At 39.9% G+C, this 24,378-nt stretch overlaps 1 protein-coding gene and 1 non-coding gene across 2 annotated transcripts in view; both read left to right on the top strand.

The window, feature by feature from the left end:
• Positions 1–3,700: 3,700 nt before the first annotated feature.
• The window catches only part of LOC103189551 (mucin-19-like), a 101,959-nt gene continuing 81,281 nt past the window's right edge, over positions 3,701–24,378 (top strand). The window contains exons 1-16 of the mRNA XM_042335446.1: positions 3,701–3,839; positions 7,145–7,197; positions 7,583–7,655; positions 8,074–8,229; positions 8,901–8,995; positions 11,504–11,630; positions 13,342–13,421; positions 14,105–14,253; positions 14,366–14,504; positions 16,503–16,607; positions 16,714–16,902; positions 17,677–17,916; positions 18,018–18,174; positions 19,312–19,437; positions 20,766–20,907; positions 22,617–22,648. Of these exons, the coding sequence (XP_042191380.1) occupies positions 3,701–3,839; positions 7,145–7,197; positions 7,583–7,655; positions 8,074–8,229; positions 8,901–8,995; positions 11,504–11,630; positions 13,342–13,421; positions 14,105–14,253; positions 14,366–14,504; positions 16,503–16,607; positions 16,714–16,902; positions 17,677–17,916; positions 18,018–18,174; positions 19,312–19,437; positions 20,766–20,907; positions 22,617–22,648 (2,002 nt within the window). The remainder of the gene's footprint in view (positions 3,840–7,144; positions 7,198–7,582; positions 7,656–8,073; positions 8,230–8,900; positions 8,996–11,503; positions 11,631–13,341; positions 13,422–14,104; positions 14,254–14,365; positions 14,505–16,502; positions 16,608–16,713; positions 16,903–17,676; positions 17,917–18,017; positions 18,175–19,311; positions 19,438–20,765; positions 20,908–22,616; positions 22,649–24,378) is intronic.
• Positions 21,039–21,110, top strand: trnae-cuc. Its single transcript has one exon. It is a non-coding gene; the product is annotated as a tRNA-Glu (tRNA).

Genomic DNA, 24,378 nt, shown 5'->3' with positions numbered 1-24,378 from the left:
TTTGGAGAAGCCACTGAACCCAATTTTGGTAAAGTTGCCTGATTTCCAATGTGGTTCATAAATTAAATGACGGGACGTCCTCCCAACGTGAAAGGCGCTCAATAGATGGAATCTTGTTGTTGTTGTAAATATTCAGTTTATTATTCAATAGATAATTATAAATTCAATCTCACACATTCCCCTCCCCCTCCCCATCATCTGCTCCTACCACAAAACCCATCCTCTATTTCTTTCTCCCCATCTCTCCCTCCTCCCTCTCACCCACCATCACCTCAATGAAACCCACCATCTGCTGCCTCGACCCCTTCCCCACCAACTTGCTGGTCACCCAGCTCCCCCTCCTGTGCCCACTACTGGCTGATGTCATCAACCAGTCCCTCTCCTCTGGATCAGTCCCTGCCCCCCTCAAAACTGCTGTCATCACCCTCCTCCTCAAAAAACCTTCCCTAGATCCCTCAAACCCCAGCCACTACTGCCCTATTTCTAACCTGCCCTTCCTCACAAAAGTCCTAGAACACGTTGTTGCCAACCAACTCCCCGCACACCTCCTCCCACTCCCTCTTCGAACCCCTCCAGTCCGGTTTCCGCCCTGCCCACAGTACAGAGACTGCGCTTAGGAAAGTCACAAACGACTTCCTCTCTATCTGTGACCAGGGCTCCCTCTGCCTCCTTGTCCTCCTGGACCTCTCCGCTGTGTTCGACACAGTCGATCACTCCATCCTCCTCCACTGCCTTTCCTCCGTCATCCACCTCAGTGGGACCGCCCTCGCCTGGTTCGAGTCCTACCTCACAAACCGCCAGCAGTACATCTGCACAAACGGCTTCTCCTCTCGCTCCCATCCAGTTACCTGCGGGGTACCCCAAGGATCCATCCTTGGCCCCCTCTTCTTTCTGATCTACATGCTCCCTCTTGGAGATAACATCCGCAGACATGGGGTACACTTCCATGTGTATGTGGACGACACATCTCTTTGCGACCTCCAGTCCCCTGATGTTCTGTCAGACTGCCTGTCAGACCTCAGGACCTGGATGAGCGCAAATTTCCTTCAGCTGAACGTTGACAAGATGAAAGCCATACTCTTTGGCTCTCGTCAATGTCTAAAATCTCATGGTTCTCACCTCCTCCACCTACCCGACCTCCCCCTAAAGCTCTACGAACCCGTACGCAACCTAGGCGTCAGGTTCGATCCCCAATTATCCTTCCTCCCCACATCCGGTCCCTCACCAGTACCGCTTTCTTCCCCCTCCGACGCATCGCCCGTCTCCGCCAATAACTCACTCCACAAGCCACTGAAACTCTGGTCCATGCCTTTGTTACCTCTCGGCTGTACTATTCAAATGCCCTCCTCACCGGCCTCCCCTCTACTACCATCCATAAAATCCAGATTATTCAAAACTCTGCCCCCCGCATTCTCACCCGCAACAAACTACGCTCCCCGCTTACCCCAGTCCTTGCCAGACTGCACTGGCTGCCTGTCCCAGAGAGGATCGACTTCAAGATCCTCACCCATGTCTTCAAATCCCTCCACTCTTCTGCACCTCTACCTCTCTGACTTCCTCTCTCCCCAAAACAGTGCCCGTTGCCTACATTCCTCCGGGTCTGGCCTCTTCCTTGTCCCCCAAGTCCTCCGCTCCACAGTGCCTTCAGCCACTATGCCCCGAGGCTCTGGAACTCCCTTCCTCACTCACTTCGCCTCGCCCCCTCTCTTCCTATTTTCAGGTCTCGGCTGAAGACCTTTCTTTTCGACTGCGCCTTTGGTCACCTTCTTCCCCCTCCCCCTGGCTCGGCTCTGGGATCTGTTACTGTGAAGGGCTCTGAGACACCGTCCGGCATGGAGGGCGCTATATAAATCCAGGTTGTTGTTGTCAATCGTTATTTCCATGTTTGCTAAGCATTCATTTAATGCATTGAATAAATGAAAAAAAATTGCCTTTTTTTTGCTGTATGTTTTGCAGATTTACCATTTATTGTTTCGCACAAGTTGGAAACTCTCAGTAGTACCTGTACGACTAGCATATCAAAACAAATAACTTGTTTACAAAGTGAAGTAAGTCCTGAATTACCGGCTAGTATTTTGTGAGGCATTAACGCACAAGAAGTGTAACTTTGAACTAACCGAGATCTCAGCGCGTATTATTATTCGTACTATATTACCCTGTAAAGTAGGTATTTAATTTTAAATAATGTTGATAATTCTGGGCTGATAGAGTGTGCTTGCATTTTGCACTAATGACATTGGGACTTATTTTCCACTGCTGAAGAATTTTTTGAGTTAAATGCAGAGTTTCAATAATGTCGTAAGATAAGTAACACAATGTAGTGCTGATTGATGATGTATTTGAAAAATACTTGATTCTCATAGTAATAGAGTGTCATCCAGCAAGACTGCAGAAAAATCAAAACTTACTAATACTGCTTAAACCTTGAAAATGAATAATTGAGAAAGAAGTGCAAGATTCAGGCGTTATGAACATTTTAGATTTTGTTTTGTTTGAGACACCTGTCTTTTTGAATGGATTAATGGCAGTATCTGGCTTCATTTTGGAAATATCAAATTAGATGCTACTTTGCCATTAATAAGCAGTGCGTGAAAAGTGCAATACTTGAACAACCGTTTTGTGAGATTTGTGTGGCGGTCTTGATAGTCCTGAGCCAGGTTGATCCGCAATACTCCAGGGCGCTGCTGGTGACAGACCAGCAAGCCTAAATCAACAGCAGGACCTGAAGGGGAAGACTGCAGGCAGAGATTCTTCCCATTCGGTTCCTGTTAAGCTAAAGCTCTAATGGGAGGATAGTCCTAACTGGACAGGCATCGAGTAGCTTGCCAGACAGTGCTTTCATTGACATGCTGTATGATTTTAGTTAATGTATGCATAAACATTAGTTTATTACAAGGTGCTAACACATACAAATCTCCCAGGGGGACTTACAAGCACATTCAAGCATCTCTGAAAAAAAAACACATTTTAGCAGGGTGAATACAAAATTCAGCTGTAGAAGATAAAAATAGGAGCCACGTTTAGTCTATTGACAGGTTAGAACTTTAGAAAGTTAGAACCAAGGGTGAAGTTGAAAGAAACAGGGTTGTGAGTAGATTCCATGCTCATTATGTCCAAACAGTGTGACCCAGAAATAAACAAGACCAACAGGTTGCTTTGGTCTTATTTGATTTGATCTGATTTGAGTTCAGATTCCCAGATGGCAATACTCAGGTCAGGCTGCACTTGATGTGATGCATATGTTACAGTAAAGTTGTGAAACCAGGGATTTCATGAAATCTCTGAAATTTTCAGTAAAATTGTGAAACCATGAAATCATTGAACTTAGGAGTCAGAAGTACCAGCTGACAATCACCCACCTCAAGTAACCCCGCTACAGAAGCTTCAATCCCACCACTGAGTGACAGTGATGGGGCTACACACACTGCCTAACCCACCTCTTTTTCAGCTAGCACTTCTGCAGGACAACCCAGTCCAATCGAGGTCATCGAAACACCCACTACCAATGCACCTGTTTCTCCAGTCTCCGGTGCCACAGCCCCACCACAGCCTAGCCCTGTAGTCTCCATGTCCTCTATGGTAGAGATGTCCAGTGATCCTCCTATACAGACTCCTATTTCAAAAGTCCTGGAGATCACATGACCCAGATCAGAAAGAGAAGAGCTGCTACACACATGGCACAAGTATCCCAGGAGACAGGATGGTAAAGCAGAATCGGCTGGGTCTCCAAGCTGCTACACCTGGAGACAACGTGGCTGTCCCCATCACAGCAGTGGTCAGGGGTAGAGGGGATACCAGGGACATCCTTGGTGTTATCATTAATAGAGATTTAGTACAAGGTAGCAAGGTAGCAGTAAAGGCTGGCATCCTGAGAGGTCACTATTGCAAGGACCAATTTGACCTCTTCGCACAACGTTGTTAACAGAGCCTGCGCCAAACAGGAGAAGTCAGTGTCACTCTGTGAAGCTATCATTGCACCACTGTTTGTGATGGACAAGGCTTTACAAAGTGTAACTGCAGTCAGAAAAAATGTCAGACCAACAATTGTAAATGCTTCAAAGCAAAGCTAAAGTATAACTCCCAGTTGCATGGAAGCCTCAGTTGTATTAACAGATGAATATTTGACTCATCAGTGAATGAAATGTCGCATGAAGTTTATGGCAAATAAAATATGAATTTTCATAACGTATTATTTATTTGATGATAATTAAGTGTCAAGACAAGGTTATCAACATGATGAAATGATCACTCTTACACAAAATCTCTAACTCCTAATTTTAGTGATTTCATGGTTTCACAATTTTACTGAAAATTTCAGAGATTTCACAACTTTACTGTAACAGATACGGCTTTGGCCACTGCAAAATAAGTGTAACATCCTGCTGAGTAGAGTGGTGGAAGCGGAGTGCTTTGTAGTTTTCAAGAGGGAAGTAGATGGGTATATGAAGGAGAGGATCTTTAAAGGGTATGGGGATAAGGCAGGATGGTGGAATTGAAGTGATCTCCTTGTTCTGTTCGGGTGGACGTTAAAGATCTCCTGTGGCGCTGCTGGGAAAAGATACAGAAAGTTTCCTGTTGTTCTGGCTGACAATTGCCCTCCCCACTCACCCCTTGATAAAATTTCATCCACTTCAGGCCCCACTGCTGTGGGATGTTGCTGTGCGCAAATTGGCTGCTGAGTTCAATGACAAACCTGGTCACTGCAACACTTGACATTAGGCCCTGAATCAGATTATTATTATTATTTTAAATGTTGACACGACTGTTTGTGGGACACTGATGTGCGCAATTGGCTGCTGTGTTTCGCCCACAAAGTACACAGTCAATTCACTTTACTGCATATCCTGTGAAGCGTTTTGAACTGTCTAAATGATGTGATAAGGTACTATATCAAATGCAAGAACTGTTGTTTTTGGTGCAGACTTGATGGGCCAAATGGCCTCCTCCGTTACAGATTTCTATATATCTATGAGATCGCTTGCTCTTCTAGAGGTAATGCAGAGGCTGTTACCCATTGTTAGAGGAATAAACTATAAGAAATCATTAGATAACTTTGTGTGTTAACCTGGATCAGTTGGTAGCGCACTCACCACTATGTCAGAAGTTTGGGAATTCAAGCCCCATATCAGGACTTGGAACTTGTATGGTCTAGGCCGACTCTCCAATGTTGCTGGGGGAGTACTGCATTGTTGGAGGTGTCGTCCTTCAGATAAGATGTTAAACCCAGCTCCCATCTACCTATTCAGGTGGCACTATTTGAAAGTGAGTTTCTCCTGGAATCGGTCAACAATTTGCCAAACAAAATTGATAATTTGCTCATAGCTGTTTCCAGAACATAGCACAAATTGGCCATGGTTGACCACAAAGCAGTTACTCCTGAGCATATCCTGTGAAGCATTTTGAGAATTTCTCCTGATAGAAAAGGCTGTGTACCAGACATAAGGACTATTATACAAATTTAAAGATGTATATGCTTAATGTGACCATATAATGAATGTACTCAATAGAATTATATTATTATATCATTAGCATGCTGTATTTCTTAGTGACATTTTATTACAATTTACTTTCAGGATTGTTTCAAAATCTCTTTATATTTTATGTCCTGCATTGAAAATGACAAGATTAACAACTTCCTCAGTACATGTCAAAAAGATGTATGTGCTTGTCAAAATACTAGACAGTGTGCATGTGCTAATTTTGAAGAATTAGCGCGTCAATGTAGAAACTCGGATGATAGTTTGTGGAAAACATGGCGAGAAACTACAAATTGTTGTAAGTTAACTAGCATTTAAATTAGACTCCTAACTATATATTTTTTCAGTTATATTTTGCTGTTCACGATGATTTGTGGATGTGGAGTCCTGTAGCTCAGTGGTTAGAGCACTCGCTTTGCGAGCGAGAGACCTGAGTTCAATTCCAGGCAGGGCGAAACCTTGGGCAAGTTTCCTTACTCCACACAGAGCCTAATAATAATCCCTCCAAAACCAAAAACAATAATTAAATTGGTCATCTTCAATCTACGACTGTTTGTGGGACATTGCTGTGCGCAATTGGCTGCTGCATTCGCCCACAAATATACAGTCAATTCACTTTACAGTGTGTTCTGTGAAGCGCTTTGGGACGTCCTCCTGACATGAAAAGCGCTATATCAAATGCAAGGATTATTATTATTATTATTTTCCAGGTCAAAATCTAAAAGCTACATTTCCATTTTAGCATCTCCCACTTGTCCTGAAAATCAAATTTACAAGGAATGTGGTTCTGCTTGTATTGCAACATGTTCTGATCCTAAATCTCAACCTGGTTGTGATCATTGTGTAAATACCTGTGATTGTCCAGAAGGTAATTATAATTTATAGATTTATATGGTCTTACTATCCTTTATATCAATAAAATATGTTTTCTTATATATCATTTTAAAATATATTAGATGATTATTTTCTAGAAGTCATAACTTATTGTCCCATTTAGGTACTGCTTGCTATTTTTGTAAGGGATTCTGTAATCAGAGTAGCTTAAGCACATTGTTATCTGGGGAACAAATACATTTTTTTATCCGGAAAAAAATGTGAGCTATTGGTAAATTTCTAAGCATTGGTGGATTTCCATCGGATAGGAAGCAAACGTATCACATTGCCATTATACGTCAATATTTGCGGTTCCATAAAATTCTACCCCATCTTATGACAGGATGTGATTGTCAGTGAGTGCTTGCTCCTCGTGACTGCACCAATCACATGAAAGGTGATGTCATGGTCCAGAAAGTGAAATCACCAGTGAGTGATTGTGACTTTTTGGGCATATAGGAAGCCAGACAATTATTTGTTTTTGAAAAAGTATTGCAACATGAATAGATAAATGTCAAGATAAAAGAGGTACACTTGTTGTAAGTAGACTTACTTCCATATTTATTTCAATGTGCTTCAGGCACTGTTCTGGATAACATAAGAGGCACAAACAAATGCATCAGCAAAAACGAATGTCCATGTGAATATAGCAGAAGGATTTATGAATCCGGAGAATCAAGAAATACTTCCTGTCACTCATGGTAAGTGCCCTAATTTAGAGTATCCATGTTTGATTGATTTCAACTTTTAAAACAAAAATGATTGAATAATTAATGTGTTTTTGTATGTTTCAGCACCTGTCAAAGTGGGCAGTGGGATTGCTTCAGTCTTAATTGTCCTGGAATGTGTAAAATAGAGGAAGGATCCCATATTACGACATTTGATGGCAAATATTATAAGTTAAATGGAAATTGTTCATACTATGCTATTTTTGTATGTGAAGTATTTCAAAATTGATTACTTTTTGTGACTTGAATTATAGCTATTCAATTTTAGAAGTTAATGTCTATGTTGATATTGTTTTTCAGTGTTACATTTTAATTTGTCTTCACAGACTGAACACTGGTCAGTGATAGTTAAAATACAGCTTTGTCAACCCCTGCATAATCAGATATGTTTAGAGAGTGTCAAAATTACAAAATCGCAGGTAAATATTTTGTAATATTATTTGTGTGCATTTTCCAGTTTAATCTTTAAAATTCTATATGAAAATATATTTTTCTCTTTTATAGAATGAATACACATTTGACAAATATGGCACCGTTTACTACAATGGAATTAAAACAGAAATTATGCGAGCAGATGGTAAAAGTAATTTCAATTTATTTATCGGTCAATCAATAGTTAACATTTATGTAACTTGTCTTTTCATTTTCAACAGATGATATTACAATATTTCAACAGTCTTCAATGTATCTTCAAGCAATAACATCATTTGGGCTACAAATGCATTTGCAGATTTTACCTATCATGCAGCTTTACATCACACTACCTGAAGATGCCAAAGAAAACACAAGCACACAAGGTAGGGCTTGAAATGCATTTAATTGCAAATGCATGCATTGACTGCCAGGTGCAATGAATTGCTGATGAAAACAAATTGTTAAAGGTGTTGAAACAGAGAATGTAATCTGCAATATTTATAGTCAACTGAGTCAGATTGTTGCTGATATTAAATTAGCAAGAAAAAGTGCATTCTTTTAATGACTTTTTTATTTTCCAGGATTATGTGGCACCTTCAATGGTAACGCCGATGACGATTTTCTATCTATGCAGAGGGTTGTGGAAAATACGCATGTTGCTTTCACTGATACTTGGAAGACTATTACTGATTGTCCAAATCCAAATGTGATTTCTACTTGCTTAAGCATAGACAGCGGTAATAATTGTACTTGTATCTTTTATATTTATCTTCAGAAAGTGTGCTTATGTGGGGTTTCAACTAGTCCATCCAGTGAGGTTTTCATTTGAAGGTATCCAACGGATTTTATTGGAATTCCTAAAAGACATGAATAAAAGTCCATATTTAAACTATATAAAATTAATGAAAGTTGGCAAGCTCAAATGAAAATTGTCTTACGAGTAAAATAGAATTATCCAGGGCAATGTGAAGCTATTATCATTAGATTCAAGAATACGTTACAAGGGCATTTTATTTCAAATCAAAATATGTTATTCTAGCCCTGTGTAGCTCACTGGACACCCTAACTTCAAAAGGGCAGTGACATATTGGTCCCAGTTGAAATGAGAAGACTTAAAGTTTAAGTTATAAATAGAAACTCACAAGAGCTAAATTTGTATTCTTTGGAGAACAAAAGATTGGAAAAACAATTCAAATCTTTAAAATTCTGAAAACTTGGCTAATATTTATTTAAATTTTAGCACGCCACTACTTCAAGTGATTCAGCATAGATCACAGGTCCAACTTGAACCCCTCTTTGTCTGTTTGGCCTGATCATATACATTTATTGGAGTGTTGCTAAAATATTTTCTAACATAATATTTTTCTTTTAGCATTAAAAATAATTGCATCTTAAATTTGCCTTGCAGAATTCTACGCCAAATCGCAATGTGCCTACTTAAAAGATGTTTCATCTGTTTTTGGTGTGTGTCATCCAGTCGTGGATGTTGACAAATACTATGAAGTAAGAAATCTGGATAAGCCTTCACAAGTGAACATGTTTTTAATCAAAATTTGATGTGGAAATTGTATTCAGTTATACTGGGATGATAATGTACAGTTTGTTCCTGGAAATGTATTCATTTTACTGTTCGAGTCCTCATCAAGCTCAAGCTCAGGAAAGATATATTACTACTGGAGAGGATACAGTGCAGATTCATCAAAATCATAATAGGGCTTAATGGGTTAAATTGTGTGGACAGGTTGCATAAACTTGGTCTGTATTCCCTTAAATTAAGAAGATTATCATAGAATTATATAACACAGAAGGAGACCATTTGGCCCATCGTGTCTGTGCCAGCTCTTTGAAAACAGCTATCCAAATCAATCCCACTCCCTCTATTTTGCTTACAAATCTCTTGTGTGCGCTTTAGCAAACACCTTTTGAAAATCCATATAAACTACGTCAATTCCACTACCTTCATCCATACTCTCCGTTACTTCATCAAAAACTCTATCAGGTTTGTTAGACACGACTTGCCTTTAACAAATCCGTTTTGGCTGTCCTTTTATGAGTGAAAATTTATTTTGTCCTGAATTATAGTCTCTAGAGGTTTCCCCACTACTGATGTTAGGCTGACTGGCCTGTACTTCCCGAGTTTATCCTTCTGCCCCTTTTTGTACAGGAGAGTAACATTTGAAACCCTCCAGTCCTTTGGCACCCCTCCATTATTCAAGGAGGATTGAGGCCAGAGCCTCCGCTATTTCCACTCTTGCTTCCCTCAGTAACCTAGAATGCAACCCATCTGGACCGGGTGACTATCTACCTTGAGCACCATCAACCTTTGTAGTACCTCCTCTCTGTTTATTCTTATCCAATTTCTCAGCCCTCTTATAAAATACCTATTGGTTCCCTTTCATGTTACCCACTAATCTTTTCTCATACAATCTCTTTGCCCCTCTTATTTCCTTTTTCAGTTCTCCTTTGTATGTTCTATATTCTATTTGATTTAAGAGCTCTGAGATGCTACCCTGTGTGGGTAGCATCTCTTACGTTCCTATGCTCCTAAACTTAGTTGACTTCAAGCATACTAAACCTGCATTCCCCCTTCATATAAAGTTTGAATAAAGTTTGAGGCACAATTGTGATAAACACATAAGTAGTTTATTCAACTATAAGAAAATCATATATTTCTTCTGGTATACAGAATGAGGAAGAATCAAGATGCCAATTTTTAAGATTATACCATGCTGTCTATTCTGTATCTTAATACACAATCTCATATCTCTTCTTCAGCCTCATTATGGTAAATTGCTTATTCTTAATCCAGAAAATAACCATGATTTTAGGAACAAGTAAGGCAGTTTGAGCAAAACTCTCTCCTGATCCCTCCCAGAAGCCTGTGTCAACATTTTTTAGCATGCCGATAATGCTTTGATATTACTCTGATATTTTGGAAGTTTGATGAATACATATTCCATGACAGGAACTAATTTTGATCTTTATGTTTATAAAATGTTTGTCTAAATATTGACGTTGCTCACAGTCTGACATATGAATGCCTTTGCTTTTAGCAATATTGTTCAAAACATTGATAACTGTATTGATACCTCCTCAATCTCCAATCCACTACCCGGTGCCTCCGCTTAACTGCCATCAGCCTCCTGCTCGTCCCTTGCACCCTCCGTCCCACCATCGGAGGTCGCTCTTTCAGCCACTATGCCCCGAAACTCTGGAATACTCTCCCTCAATCCCTCTGTCTTGCCCCATCTCTCTCCTTTTTCAAGTCCCGTCTGAAAACCTTCCTCTTCAGCCGTGCTTACAGCTACCTCCACTGCCCGAACTCAGAGTCAGGCTCCATCACTGTTAAGCGCTCTGAGACGCTACCCTGCATGGAGGGCGCAATATAAGTTCAAGTTGTTGTTTTTCTCTTGCAAGGATGTATATGTTAATAATATACATTGCATACTATTTCACCTGTAATTGATAGATTCCTTATTGGCGTAAGGACGTAGCTAATGTCCTTAAAGACTCAATTTTGCATCCTTTCTTCTCTCAAAGAAATTTGGAAACAATGTATCCATTGTGACTTGAATCTGCATAGTGAACTTGTAAATGTGATCATAACTGATTATGTGTACCCACTCCTGTACCTCTCATTTCACTAAGAATACTTTAAAAATGAGAAATTAGAGTGAAAAAATTGTTGTGTGATATGATAATTATCACAAAATAGGGCATTGCATTCCTGGAGATGCCTTTCTCAATAATTGTTGCAAGGGAATCCCACCTTTACTTTTTTAAATTGTTTAGCTAAAAAAACTCATTGCAGCCATTGAGCCACCAGGCAATACTTTTGATTTTGCTACCCCACAGATCCTAGCATTTTACTGCTAGTTCAGGGAACACTAGCTTATCTTAAGTTGATATTTGGAGAAAATGGGGTGTTCACCCGAATCACATTTCAACTGGGAGAACTGCAGAAATGTTCCAAGATTGGCTGTTTAATAATATATTTGTGCTGTGTTTTAGATGTGCAAGGCTGTTGCCTGTAGCTGTCAGAACATTGATGACTGCATCTGTGCTGCAATGGGAGCATATGCTCATGAATGTGCTAAAAATAATGTGATCATGTACAACTGGAGAAGTAAAATTTGTGGTATGTTGTGATCTATGTGTGACCAATTATAAATGAAAGAGCATGTTTTCAGTTTTGTCACAAGCTCAGATTTTTGAACCATAAATTAGCTATCCTTTCAGAACCAATTCTTAAGTGATTTGTTCAGAACACGTAAGTTGTACTTTTACATGTAAATCTACTGTTACATTCCCCATCATTACCTCACCCTCTCTTTAATTTCTGAAATTTCCTTTCACTTTCTGGTATCGTTAAATTATGTCCCAGTGAAACCATATTCTTAAAGCAATCTATGAATTGGGATCCCATGGCACTATTCAAAAAGAATAGGGGGTTCCTCAGGGTGTCATTGCTCTGAACAAATTGGCTGCAAATATATAGTTACTATAATTTGCAGTATAATCCTATAAGGAGCTTTGAGACGTTTCAATGACAAGGCACTATATGAAATATAACGATTACCATTGTTGTTGATTAGTATTGTTGTCAACAGGGGCACTGAGTTCAGTTTAAGCCTTTAGTTATTGATTGTAAATTGTTATGTTTTTCATAACAGTGGCGTTACTAACATAATTTTGATATCCTTCCTTCATGAAAGAAAGTGACTGGAGTTTCCAGTATCTTGGAGAAATTACGTTTTTGTTTACTTCGTAATCAAAATATTTTAGAATCTATTAATGTTAATGAAACAAAAGGAAATTTTGGATTTAATTAGGATGGATTATTTAAATAACGTGGGTTTTTTGTAATGAACTTCTTAATTAACATCAAGATAAAAATATATTTGGAACTCTTTTTAAAAGAATATATCCACCAAACATTTATTTATTATATTATATTTGTTCCTAGGTGTAAGCTGTCCTGACACTCAGGTTTTTCAATATGATATGAAGGCCTGTAATCATTCCTGCAGATCATTGTCAGAACCAGATTTAACCTGCAAAGCTGATGATGTTCCACTTGAAGGTTGTGGTTGCCCTAAAGGACTCTACATGAATAAGAAAGGAGCCTGTGTTAATAGATCAGATTGCTCATGCATTGTTGCTGGCTTGGTTGTTGAAAGTAAAGAAAGTGTTGGAGTAAATGGAACAACTTGGTGAGTATGTTATTTCTGCTCTACAAAATTTGAACAGAACAGCTAAAGGCGCAAGGCTAAAACGTATGACTTTTCAAATGTTCAATTTGATGACTGTGTAGTAATGTGTAGTCTTTGAGACTTGAAGGCTGATTGGTAAAAAAAATATTATTTGGCTGGAGCAGATCACGGATTGTGCACTCTTTAACAGATCAAGCCTAGAAAATAAATATTAAATAAAAANTAATTACAATGCATTCTAGTGACTATAATTTGCAAACTATGCTTCTATGAACTCTAAGATGACAGTCTCAAAGAGTCCACTTGCCTGGAAGTTTGTGTTGCCAACTAGTGGTAATTTAATGTGAAACACTAAAAACCTCTTATTCTGTTGTGTTAATTAACACCGACGATAGTTGTCACGTGGCATTAATTACCACAAGAGCAATCAAAAAGTCATAAATTTTACAGCTTATAACTGTAACATTATTCATCTTAATTGTTTCTTCAGCTATTGTATCAATGGAGTGCCTGATTGCCATACTACAAGTAGCCAACCAGGTGAAGTATTTTTTAAGTCTCGTTCAAAGAAACTGGGTGAATCTTCATTCAAATGAAAACATTTTAAATTCTTCATAAAATACTATTTTCTTTTAGACTGCATTGAAAAGCTATTTATGGACTGTAGTGTTGTTGGCTTATGTAGGAAAACCTGCCGAACGCTAAAGACACCATGTGTAAGTTACTGCTTGTTATTGCCAACCAGTTTAACAGAAATATAAAAAACAGAATTTGATTGAATGTTATAATTATTGCCAGTGATAATTATAATGACCAAAAAATTGCGATCCAAACTGTTCTTAGCAATAGATGGGTTTGCGGGTGAACATTCTCAGGAGTTGGAATATAATTTGAATATAACTGTAATTTATAATGGTTTTATTTTTACTCTTCATTTTGGACAGTACCTTAACTCAACTGGGTTCCTTTGAAGGCGATGTCAAACAATTGACTCTAGATTTAGAATAAGAATTGGGCTTCATTATCGCAGAATAAGAAGCTGACAAAATTTAGAAGATGCCTAAACCATTTGGCCAAAGTTAAAGATTGTTCACTCCCAAACTTATCCAAAGTTAAAGATAGATTTGGATTGCAATTTTTCACAATAATTAAAATGTTGAAAATCCCACATTTCACCCCACAATTTAAGACTTACAATAAATGTGTCAGAATACAAAATACAGAGTCAATTCACTTTACAATATATTCTGTGAATCGCTTTGAGATGTCTCGAAGACGTGATAAGGTGCTATATCAAATGCAAGGATTATTATTGTAATCAATACATGTATGTTTGTTATACAGTATATCAATATGATTTCCATCACTTTGAAAGAACTAATATTATTCATTTTCCTAGCCAACTCCATGTGTACCTGGTTGCATCTGTCCCAATGGTCTTGTCGAAGACAACAATGGAAACTGCATTGCCCCTGTAGAATGCTCTTGTTCGTTTGGTGGTGAAACTTATCATTCTGGAAGCACAATTCGAAGTGATTGCAATAACTGGTGAGACAAATCAAATGTTAGAATTAAGTAAACCAAGTTAGCAAACAAAACAATGTAGCACTAATTGGATGACACAATTGGAGACAATTACACTGTATCATTTATATTCCAGCACATGCCAGGGTGGATCATGGCAATGCACTGAAAATCCATGCCCGAAGACCTGTCTTGTTTTTGGAGATGGGCATTATAGAACCTTTGATGGGAAAAGATACAACTATGATGGCAACTGTGAATATATTTTTGTTGAAGTAAGTTGCAGTTATAAATTTTTGACGTAAAATATTTTCATAGTGATAAATAAGACCCCACAAATATATAATCAATTCACTTTAGCCTGTTCCCTGGTTGGCTCCTCGGCATACTGATCCAGTTAAGTATCCCTAATACATTCTATAAACTCTTCCTCTATCATATTTTTCCCAATTTGGTTGTCCCAATCTATGTACAGATTAAAATCACCCACAATTAATGTTAGCCGTGCTCTTACAGAAACATATAAGATTCTTATGGAGCTTGACAGAGTAGACAGTGTGGAACTGTTTCCCCTGGTAGGAGAATCTATAACCAGGGTTCACAGTCTTAAGATTAAGGGTCAGCCTTTTCGAATAGAGTTGAGGAAACACTTCTTCTCTCAGAGGGTAGTGAATTTATGGAATTCACTACCCCAAAAGGCTGTAGATGCTCAGTCCTTGAACATCTTCAAGGCTGAGACTGATAGATTTTTTAAAAATAGAGGGATTAGGGGATATGGGGATAGGACAGGTAATTAGAGTTAGGTCTGAAGATCAGCCATGGTCTTATCGAATGGCGGGGCAGCTCGAGGGGCCGAATGGCCTACTCCTGATCCTAATTCTTATGTTCTTATGATTACAGTCTATTCTGTGAAGCACTTTGAGATGTCTTGAAAATGTGAAAAAGCAATTGCAAGGATTATTATTATTATTATTTATTATTTATTGTGCATGTATTTGATGATCTTTTAATGCTTATAGTTTACAAATTCAATACTTTTATATAATTAACAGCAATTTGTAAAAACTAATAGGAACTTGGAAAAACTGCACTTCTTAGTATAATGAGGTGAACATGAAAATAAACAAAAACATAGGACCACGGAGGTAGACTTTTTTAAAAAAAACACAACATTGTAGGCTTTCAATGAAAGCCCTAATTTTTTGTTTTTTAAGCTTTTATTGGATGTATGAGGAAATAAGAAGATTAAAATAATTTGTTTTTGAATAGCAGTGAATGGAGCAAGAAGAGGGATATTTTAATGAACGTAAAACATTGATGCTACCAATAATAAATTTCATACAAATTATTGTCATTTCTAATCTTACCCTGCTTAGACGAGTAGATAAGCTTGAATTTGTATCTATTGAAAAATTCTGAAATAATTTTACACGTGCTAGATTGTAGTTAAACTTTTTATAATATGCTTCATGATATGATTATACTACATTTCCTTCTAAGGGTAATTAATTAGAGAGGACAGGTCCTTATTTTATCCTTTCATGAAGCACAGAAATTGTCTCTGCCTTGGTACCTTCAAATCTACTGAAGGGTCTTTGGGTAGATCATTCCTCTTGTTCCCATAACGGAGAATCAATATTTGTATTTTTTAAAATTAAAATGTGCAGAAATGATTAATAATTAGCTGTTGCTGAAAATTGATCTGTGCCACCAGAAATAGTTTTCAGGATAATAATCAATGTTATCTCACATTTTGAGTTCACGGTGGACTCGGAGGCAATGTTCACCAAAGTCAAATACCCATTGCTAAATTATATGTATTATGATGACCTGGGCATTTGGCTTAGCAGCTTGAGATGTAATTTAATCGGAAGGCTGACACCAGGTTTAGCTTTAGCTCTTTTAGCTGGATAAAACAACTTGAACAATAATATGCACTTATTTTCTGTGAATCAGTAAGTAGAGGGCATAAGTTGAGGATTATCATCAGAGGAAAACCTAGGGATTTAGGATATGGAATGACTTGCCACAGAATTTTGTAAAAGCCAACACAATATTTGAAGGGTTTGAATGAGTACTATAAATAGAAAATATTACAGGCTGCGAGGAAAGAACAAGAACATTGTTTCAATGGGGAAGTTAGCAGTATACGATGGGCACGAGAACTGAATGGTCTCCTTCTTACTGTTCATATTGCATGATTCTATGGTCTGGCTGAGGCATCTACGATAATTTGAAAGTGTTCCATCATCCTATCTTTTTTTAATATTTAGGATGAGTGCAACCAAAAAGAAGGTACATTCCAAATACTGATAGAGAGTGTTCCATGCTGTGAAAATGGAGTGACATGTTCAAGAAACATCAGAATTATAATTGAGGTATTCAATTACGAAAATATTATAGTTATAAGTCAGCGGAAAGAAAATTAAATGTTTATTTACAGTGCCTAAAATTATACTAAGTGTGCCTATTTTTATCTTATAGGGTAAAGAATTAATAATGCTGAATGGAAATACAATAATTGAGAAGTTTCCAAATCAAACCCACTGCTCAGAGCATTCCTATTCACTTCACTCTGTTGGGCTCTATATAACTCTTACATTTTCGAATGGAATTACTATGATATGGGATAAACGTACAAGACTTTCAGTCACACTGGATCCAAAATGGAATGTAAGTGTGGATTGTTTTTGATTTGTTCATCAATACATAAAATGTATTCAGGCATTGGGAATAAATGTGAGTTCCAGTAGTATTTTTACATTTTAAGAAATGTTCAGAGTGATGCTTAAAGAGATGGATCATTCGATGCGTTTTAAAGATATGACCTAACATTATAAGGTATCAGTTATTACAGTTATTAATGATAACATTATACAAACTAGTGACTATCCTCCTGGGGTGGGGGAGGTATTGGGTGGGGGGGGCAAGGTGACATGCTTGGTTACAGAATGTTGGAATCGAGTCAGCCCTCTGTGGCGGTCTCAGAAGTCTGGTTCCTGAGCCAGCTGTTGGGGAACTGCTGTTGACAGCACAGTCAGCCTTGCTTATCGGTAGGACTTGGAAGAACAGACCAGTCATTGGGGCAGGTAAACATCTCACTCAGCTCCTATTAACCCTGCACATCAAAGCCCTAATGGATAGAGTGGTTCTAGCTGGAAAAACAGTCGCAAAACTTGTCAGACAGCAATATGCATGGCAAGCTATGCGGTTTCAGCTGATTAGGCTTCAGCAGTACCCCAATAGTATATATACACACATCATAATGAATTATTCTTATGCCAAAAACAATTCACCCAGAATGCTTCAATAGTTTGTTAATAAATCTGAATTATCATGTAAGCTTATTTATACAATATATTATTTCCTTGGATATCTGAATAAAATATAAAGCAATTATGTAATTTAAAATGATCAATTATTTTAAATTTCATTACTTTATTTAAGAACAAAATATGCGGTCTCTGTGGAAATTCCAATGGTAACGTTGAAGATGATCTAACTACAAAAGAGAACTCCTTGGTAACCAGCAGCATTGAACATGGAAATACTTGGAAGTCTATGCTGTCATGCTCCAATGTGTTAAATGACACATTTCCTTGTGACAGAAATCCATATTGTTTAGCATGGGCACAAAAGAAATGTGCCCTTCTAAAAGGTTCAGTGTTTGAACCCTGCCATTCAAAGGTGAAGCACAATATGAAATATTATATTTTTATGTTTATAAAACGTAATGTAAAGCTTATTTTGAAGTGAAATATATTCCAACAATATCCCACTTCTATTAGGTCGACTTAATGCCCTATTATGACGCTTGTGTCCAAGAGGCTTGTGCCTGTGACATGGAAGGAAAATACCTTGGTTTCTGTACCGCTGTAGCAGTATATGCAGAAGCCTGTAATAAAGAAGGTGCTTGCATTCATTGGAGAACACCGGAAATATGTCGTAAGTGCCAATTGCTATATCCACTATAAAAGTGAAGAATTGAATTTAAGAATTCATTAAATACACTTGATGGGTCAGTTATACTGCATCATGCACAAAGACCAACATGCATAAATAGAAATAAAATATTAAAGTCTTATTGCAAGCCCAAGTGTTGATCCAATGCAATAGGTCCTCCACACTAATATTGGGTTTGGACTGTGCCACCTGCTGCGCAGAGTCAAGTGGCAGTAGTGACACAAAAGCTACTGATGCAATATGTTCACCTATTGACAACAACATCAACTAGCATTTATATAGCGTTCTCATGCAGGGTAGTGTCCCAGAGTGCATGACAGCAACAGCATCATCTAATATTGGTGTAAGAAGTCATTCTCAAAGGTATTTTAGGTATTTCTCTTTCATTTTGAGCTCATCCATGAAGGCTGAACTGTCCAAAAATAGTCCAAACTTAAACCGAGCATCAGAAATAGGAGCATGACTTTTGGCAATGGTATTGCCTCTGCTTCTTCATAAGAACCTCACTAACTAACTACATAATTGAGAAGCAATAAATTTTATTGAATCTTGGGACATCCTCCTGAGCTGAAAGGCACTATACAAATGAAATTTTGTTGTTGTTGATGTAATTCAGACAGATTCAGTGGAGTCCTGTAGCTCAGTGGTTAGAGCACTCGCTTTGCAAGCGAGAGACCTGAGTTCAATTCCAGGCAGGGCGAAACCTTGGGCAAGTTTCCTTACTCCACACGCCTAATAATAATCCCTCCAAAAAAAAAAAAAAACCAACAATAAATTGGTCATTTTCAATCCACGACTGTTTGTGGGACATTGCTGTGCGCAATTGGCTGCAGCGTTCGCCCACAAATATACAGTCAATTCACTTTACAGTGTGTTCTGTGAAGCGCTTTGGGACGTCCTCCCGACGTGAAACGCGCTATATCAAATGTGAGGATTATTATTATTATTATTCAATCTCTTTCCCTAACATGGGAGTGCAATGCTCCAGGATTGCGATCAATTTGTTTCATATTATAACATATTTAACATGGATTGCAGAATTTATATTTACTTTAAAAAATCCTGAAACAACTGAAACTGCTGGTGATCTCATAACAACCATTTCTATTTTCATTGCAGCTGTATTTTGTGACTATTATAATGATCCTGATGAATGCAGCTGGCACTATAAACCATGTGGGACTATAACGTCAAAAACATGCAGCGACCATTACATCGGCAAGAAGTTCTCTGCAATACTCGAAGGTTGCATTTGAAGTGTAATCATTGTATCTTCTAATAGAATTTCTGCTCAATATATATTAGTGTTTATTTCCAAATATTTAACATTGTTTAGATTCAGATTATTGTCTAATGAGTAGAATCAGTGGATAAAGTAACCTGTGTTAAAATACCCGTTGCTGCACAATTAATATTCCTTGCACTTTTATAAAACATGAAAAACAATAGTCAACAAAATTCAGTTTGAACCTGCTCTCTCCTTGAACTACATAAAATGTTTTGCCCACAAATATAGTCAATTCACTTTACTGTATATTCTGTGCGCTTTGAGACGTCTAGAAGTTGTGAAAAGCGCTATATCAAATGCAAGGATTATTATTATTATATTCTCTTTAATGGACTGGATGCAAACCACAATGTTTCTAGTGGGTATGATCCCCAGAAAGACTCCATGAACTCAAAGGCACTCAAGCAAAACATTTTCCCTTCTCCACTATTCAAACCAAGCCATTTTCCCTTCATGGAAAACATGAAAATCATTAGATCCTGAGCAACATCAAATGATTATATTGAGATTCTGTTGTGTGTGTATATTACATAGCTCTGTGAATGGGTAGATAGATCTTCATTGATTTTCTACATGTGTTTTTTCTTGTTCAGATATTCATTACCTTGCAATTGTCTACATTAAAATTAATCTGCTGTTTTACCAACTGTTCAATTGATGCAGATTTCCTGGTGTGCTATTTATTCATTGGTTCCTTTTTGATCAGTCCAGTTATGGAATATATTGTTTTAATAGCTAGTGCCTATAATTTGGTTTACCTTAACCTTTAAGAGCCTCTGGGTTGGAAGGTTATGGTTCAAGGCCCACTTTGGGGTTTTGAGTCCATAGTCTATATCGGGGATGGACAACATGCAGCCTAACAGGCTGAAAATTGGCCATCCCAGCTCTTGACTGACACTTCACCTGCCTGTTCAGGTGGAAGCTAAAGCTTCCACAGCACTATTCGAAAAGAGAAGAGAGTTTCTTCCGGTGTCCTAGTTAACAATTCTCCATGAAATTTGTGGGACATTGCTATGTCTATTCATCTATAAATACAATTTACAGAAATGCTTGAGACAGTCTCGATGATTTATGTATTATGACAAGTGCAAGGATTATTTATTATTAGTTCTTATTTATTATTAGTTATTTTAAGAACAGCAGAAAACACATTCCAGATTAAGAACGAATAAAAGAATTTTTAATGTTCAGGCAAAATGTTCTCACAAGCCAAGGTTTGGAACTTCGGGCTTCGGAAGAGTTTATTCTCCATACCTTACAATGATTTTGTTTTTTTTTATTACAGGTTGCTATGCAAAATGCCCAGAGAATGCTCCTTATTTGGATGAAAACATAATGAAGTGTGTTAATTTATCTGACTGTTCTTGTTATTACAATGGACAAATACTGCAACCAGGTGAAACAACAAAGAATGATTGTGAAGAATGGTAAAGTATCCATAGTAAATAATGCAGCTTATTGTTTCTTATAATCTTAGGATGCAAGAACTCTGCTCTAAAAAGTTACATTTCTGGATGTATGTGAGCAGATTTCTTATAGGCTGGGGTGACACATGTGGAGTCCTATAGCTCAGTGGTTAGAGCACTCGCCTCTCAAGCGAGAGACCTGGGTTCGATTCCCGGCAGGGCGAAACCTTAGGCAAGCTTCCATACTCCACATGCCTGATAATAATCCCTCAAGGAAAAAAANTTATAATTTGGTCACTTCAATCCATGACTGCTTGTGGGACACTGCTGTGCGCAATTGGCTGCTGTGTTTCGCCCACAAATAAAAAATGCAGTCAATTCACTTTACAGTATATTCTGTGAAGCACTTTGAGACGTCTGGAAGACGTGAAAAATTCTATATCAAATTCAAGGATTATTATTATTATGTTGGTTTTCTGGCAGAACTTGTTATTTGCAACTTCCTTTTTGAATATTGCGTTTCAGAATGTTCCTTAAATAAAATATCCAAGTTGCTAAAATCGTTTAGGTCGAGGTTTATATTTTGAATGACATTCATTGAATTTGTATCAGAATTTGGGCAAACCAAATTTTTCATAATTCCTAATGTTGTCTGCCATCAGATATGAAACATTATCTTGTACTGTAAATATGTCACAAGGCAATCAGATATTCTCGGACTAGAACTTTTTGTACATTTCTTCATCATGTTCGTCTTTGGCATAGTTCTTAGATTATCAATCAATCAAAATTTCATTTGTATAGCGCCTTTGACATCGGGAGGCGCTGGACAATCAGTGTTTCGGAACTGAGCTGTGGGTTGGGATCGGGGAGTGTGGAGGGCAGGGGGTAAGGAGGATGACCAAAGGCATGGTTGAAGAAGACAATCTTGAGACGGGTCTTGAAGGAGGCAAGGGAGGGGATGAAGTGGAGAGACTGTGGGATAAAGTTCCAGAGGGTGGGGGCAGAGTGGCTGAAGCCTGCCCACCAATAGTGGGGTGGACGAGGCATGTGAAGTAGGCCTGAGCCTGCTGAGCAGAGGGTGCGGGCAGGTTGGTAGGGGGTTAGGGAATCACAGAGGTAGGGGGGGAGCAAGGCCATGGAGGGTTTTGAAAGTGAGGACCAGTATCTTGAACTATATTCTCTGTGGGATGGAAAGCCAGTAGAGTTGGGCAAGGATAGGGGTGATAGGGTCATGGAGCCTGGTGTGGAAGAGGACACGGGATGCAGAGTCCTGGATGATCTGCAGCCTATGGAGGGAGGGGTTGGGGCGGCCGACAAGCAGGGAATTTGCATAGTCGAGGTTCCAAATCGGCTCTGTGAGATGTAGAATGATTCCATGGAGGGAGATGCTGTCAGCACCTGAGGAATGGAGGCGCTGACGGGAGCAAGCAGGAGGGCCTCGGTCTTGTTGACATTCAACTGCAGGAAGTTATTTCTCATCCAGGATTAGATGTCTGACAGGCAGTCTGTGAGGAAGGCAATGGACCTGGAATTGAGGGTGGTGGCAGAGTGATAGAGTTGGATGTCATCTGCATACTTGTGGAAGTTGACCCCATGTCTGTGGATGATGTCACCAGTTAGCTGCAGTTTTTTTATACCAGCAGAAATTTTAATTAAATTACTCTTTTAGATAAAGTACATTTTTGCTACCCTGCTCCGCAAAAGACTAAGATGACTTGTTTTTACAGCATTTGCACGAATGGAAAGCCTGAATGTGGAGGTAAGTATTTTTTTTACTATTTACGGTATAATAAGCCTTCATATGTTATAGTGTGGTGCTTGCCATGTTAACTTTGCTACATCATGATATCAATACAAAATTACATTTGTTTAGCGCCTTTTATGTCAGGAGGATGTCCTAAGGTGCCTGACAGTCAGGGATTTGGACCCGAGCAAGTGGGTTGGAATCATGGAGGGTAGGAGGATTACTGAAGGCATGTTCTAAAATGAGGGTCTTGAGATGTCGCTTGAATAGCAGAGAACTCAATGGAGTGACATGGAAACAGAATGAGAAGGAATTGGGTGCAGAGGGGTTGTTGGGGGTGTTGGGGAATTGGGGGGAATAGGGGGTGTTGGGGGGGAATTGGGGGCACGGGGGAGGGGGGAGGGGCGCAGAGGGGGAGGTGGGCGCAGAGGGGGAATTTAGGGCCAGAGGAGGATTTGGGGGTGCCGGAGAGGGAATTAGGTGCAGAGGGGGAATTGGGCGGACAGTGGGAATTGGGTGCAGAGGGGGAATTAGGCACAGAAGAGGCTTTGGGTGCAGTGTGGGCGTTAGGCGCAGAGGGGGAGTTAGGGGGAATTGGGGAGAGGGAATGTTGTGTGAAGAAGGGGTGTTGGGAGAAGCGGGGCGTTGAGTGCAGAGGGTGCGTTTGGTGAGAGGGGTCGTTGGCGAGAAGGGGCATTGGGTGAGAAGGGGCGTCGGATGAGATGGGGCGTCGGGCGAGCGGGGACGTCAGGTGCAAAGGGTGACTTGGGCACAGTGGTGGGGTTGGTGAGCATGGGAATTGGGCGCCTAGTGGGAGTTAGGCACAGAGTGGGCTATGGGTGCAGCGGGGGCATTGGGCGCAGAAGGTGTGTTGGGTGCAGACATGGCAAGGGAGGCATTGGGCGAGAGAGGGTGTTGGGCAAGGGGTGGTGTTGGGTGAGGGTGTTGTTGGGTGAGAGGGGGCGTTGGGCGAGAGGGGTCTTCGGGCGAGAGGGTTTGGGCGCGGAGGGGAAGTTAGGCGCAGTGATGGAGTTGAGTGAGTGGGTGAGTTGGGTGCAGAGGGGGCGTGGTGCACAGAGGGGCATTGTGTGCAGAGGGGGCATTGTGTGCAGAGGGGGCGTTGTGCGCAGAGGGGGCGTTGTGCGCAGAGGGGGCGTTGTGCGCAGAGGGGGCGTTGTGCACAGAGGAGACGTTGTGCGCAGAGGGGGCGTTGTGCGCATAGGGGGCGTTGTGCGCATAGGGGGCGTTGTGCGCAGAGGGGGCATTGTGCGCAGAGGGGGCGTTGTGTGCCTAGGGTGAGTTGGGTACAGAGTGGGCTTCGGGGTAGAGGAGGTGTTGGGCGCAGTGAAAACATTGGGCGAGAGGGGGCGTTGGGCGAGAGGAGTGTTGAGCGAGAGGGGGCGTTGGGCACAGAGGTGGCATTGGCGCAGAGGGCTGTGTTCGGTGCAGAGGGGACGTTGGGTGAGCTGGGGCGATGGGCGAGCGGGGGCGTTGGGCGAGAGGGGATGTTGGGCGAGCGAGGGCATTCGGCGAGAGGGGACATTGGGCGAGTGAGGATGTTGGGCGGAGGGGACGTTGAGCGAGCGAGGGCGTTGGGTGAGCGGGGGCGTTGGGGGAGGGGGAATTGAGTGCAGAGTGGGAATTGGGCACAGAAAGGGTATTGGGTGCAGAGGAGGAGTTGGGCGAGAGGGGGCATTGGGTGAGAAGGGGCATCGGGCGATAGCAGCCATAGGACGAGAGGAGGC

Source organism: Callorhinchus milii, unplaced genomic scaffold (genome assembly GCF_018977255.1).
Source record: "Callorhinchus milii isolate IMCB2004 unplaced genomic scaffold, IMCB_Cmil_1.0 Scaffold5, whole genome shotgun sequence".
Lineage (NCBI taxonomy): Eukaryota > Metazoa > Chordata > Chondrichthyes > Chimaeriformes > Callorhinchidae > Callorhinchus > Callorhinchus milii.
Note: the sequence above shows the minus strand (reverse complement) of the source record. Positions and strands in the feature narration are given on the sequence as shown.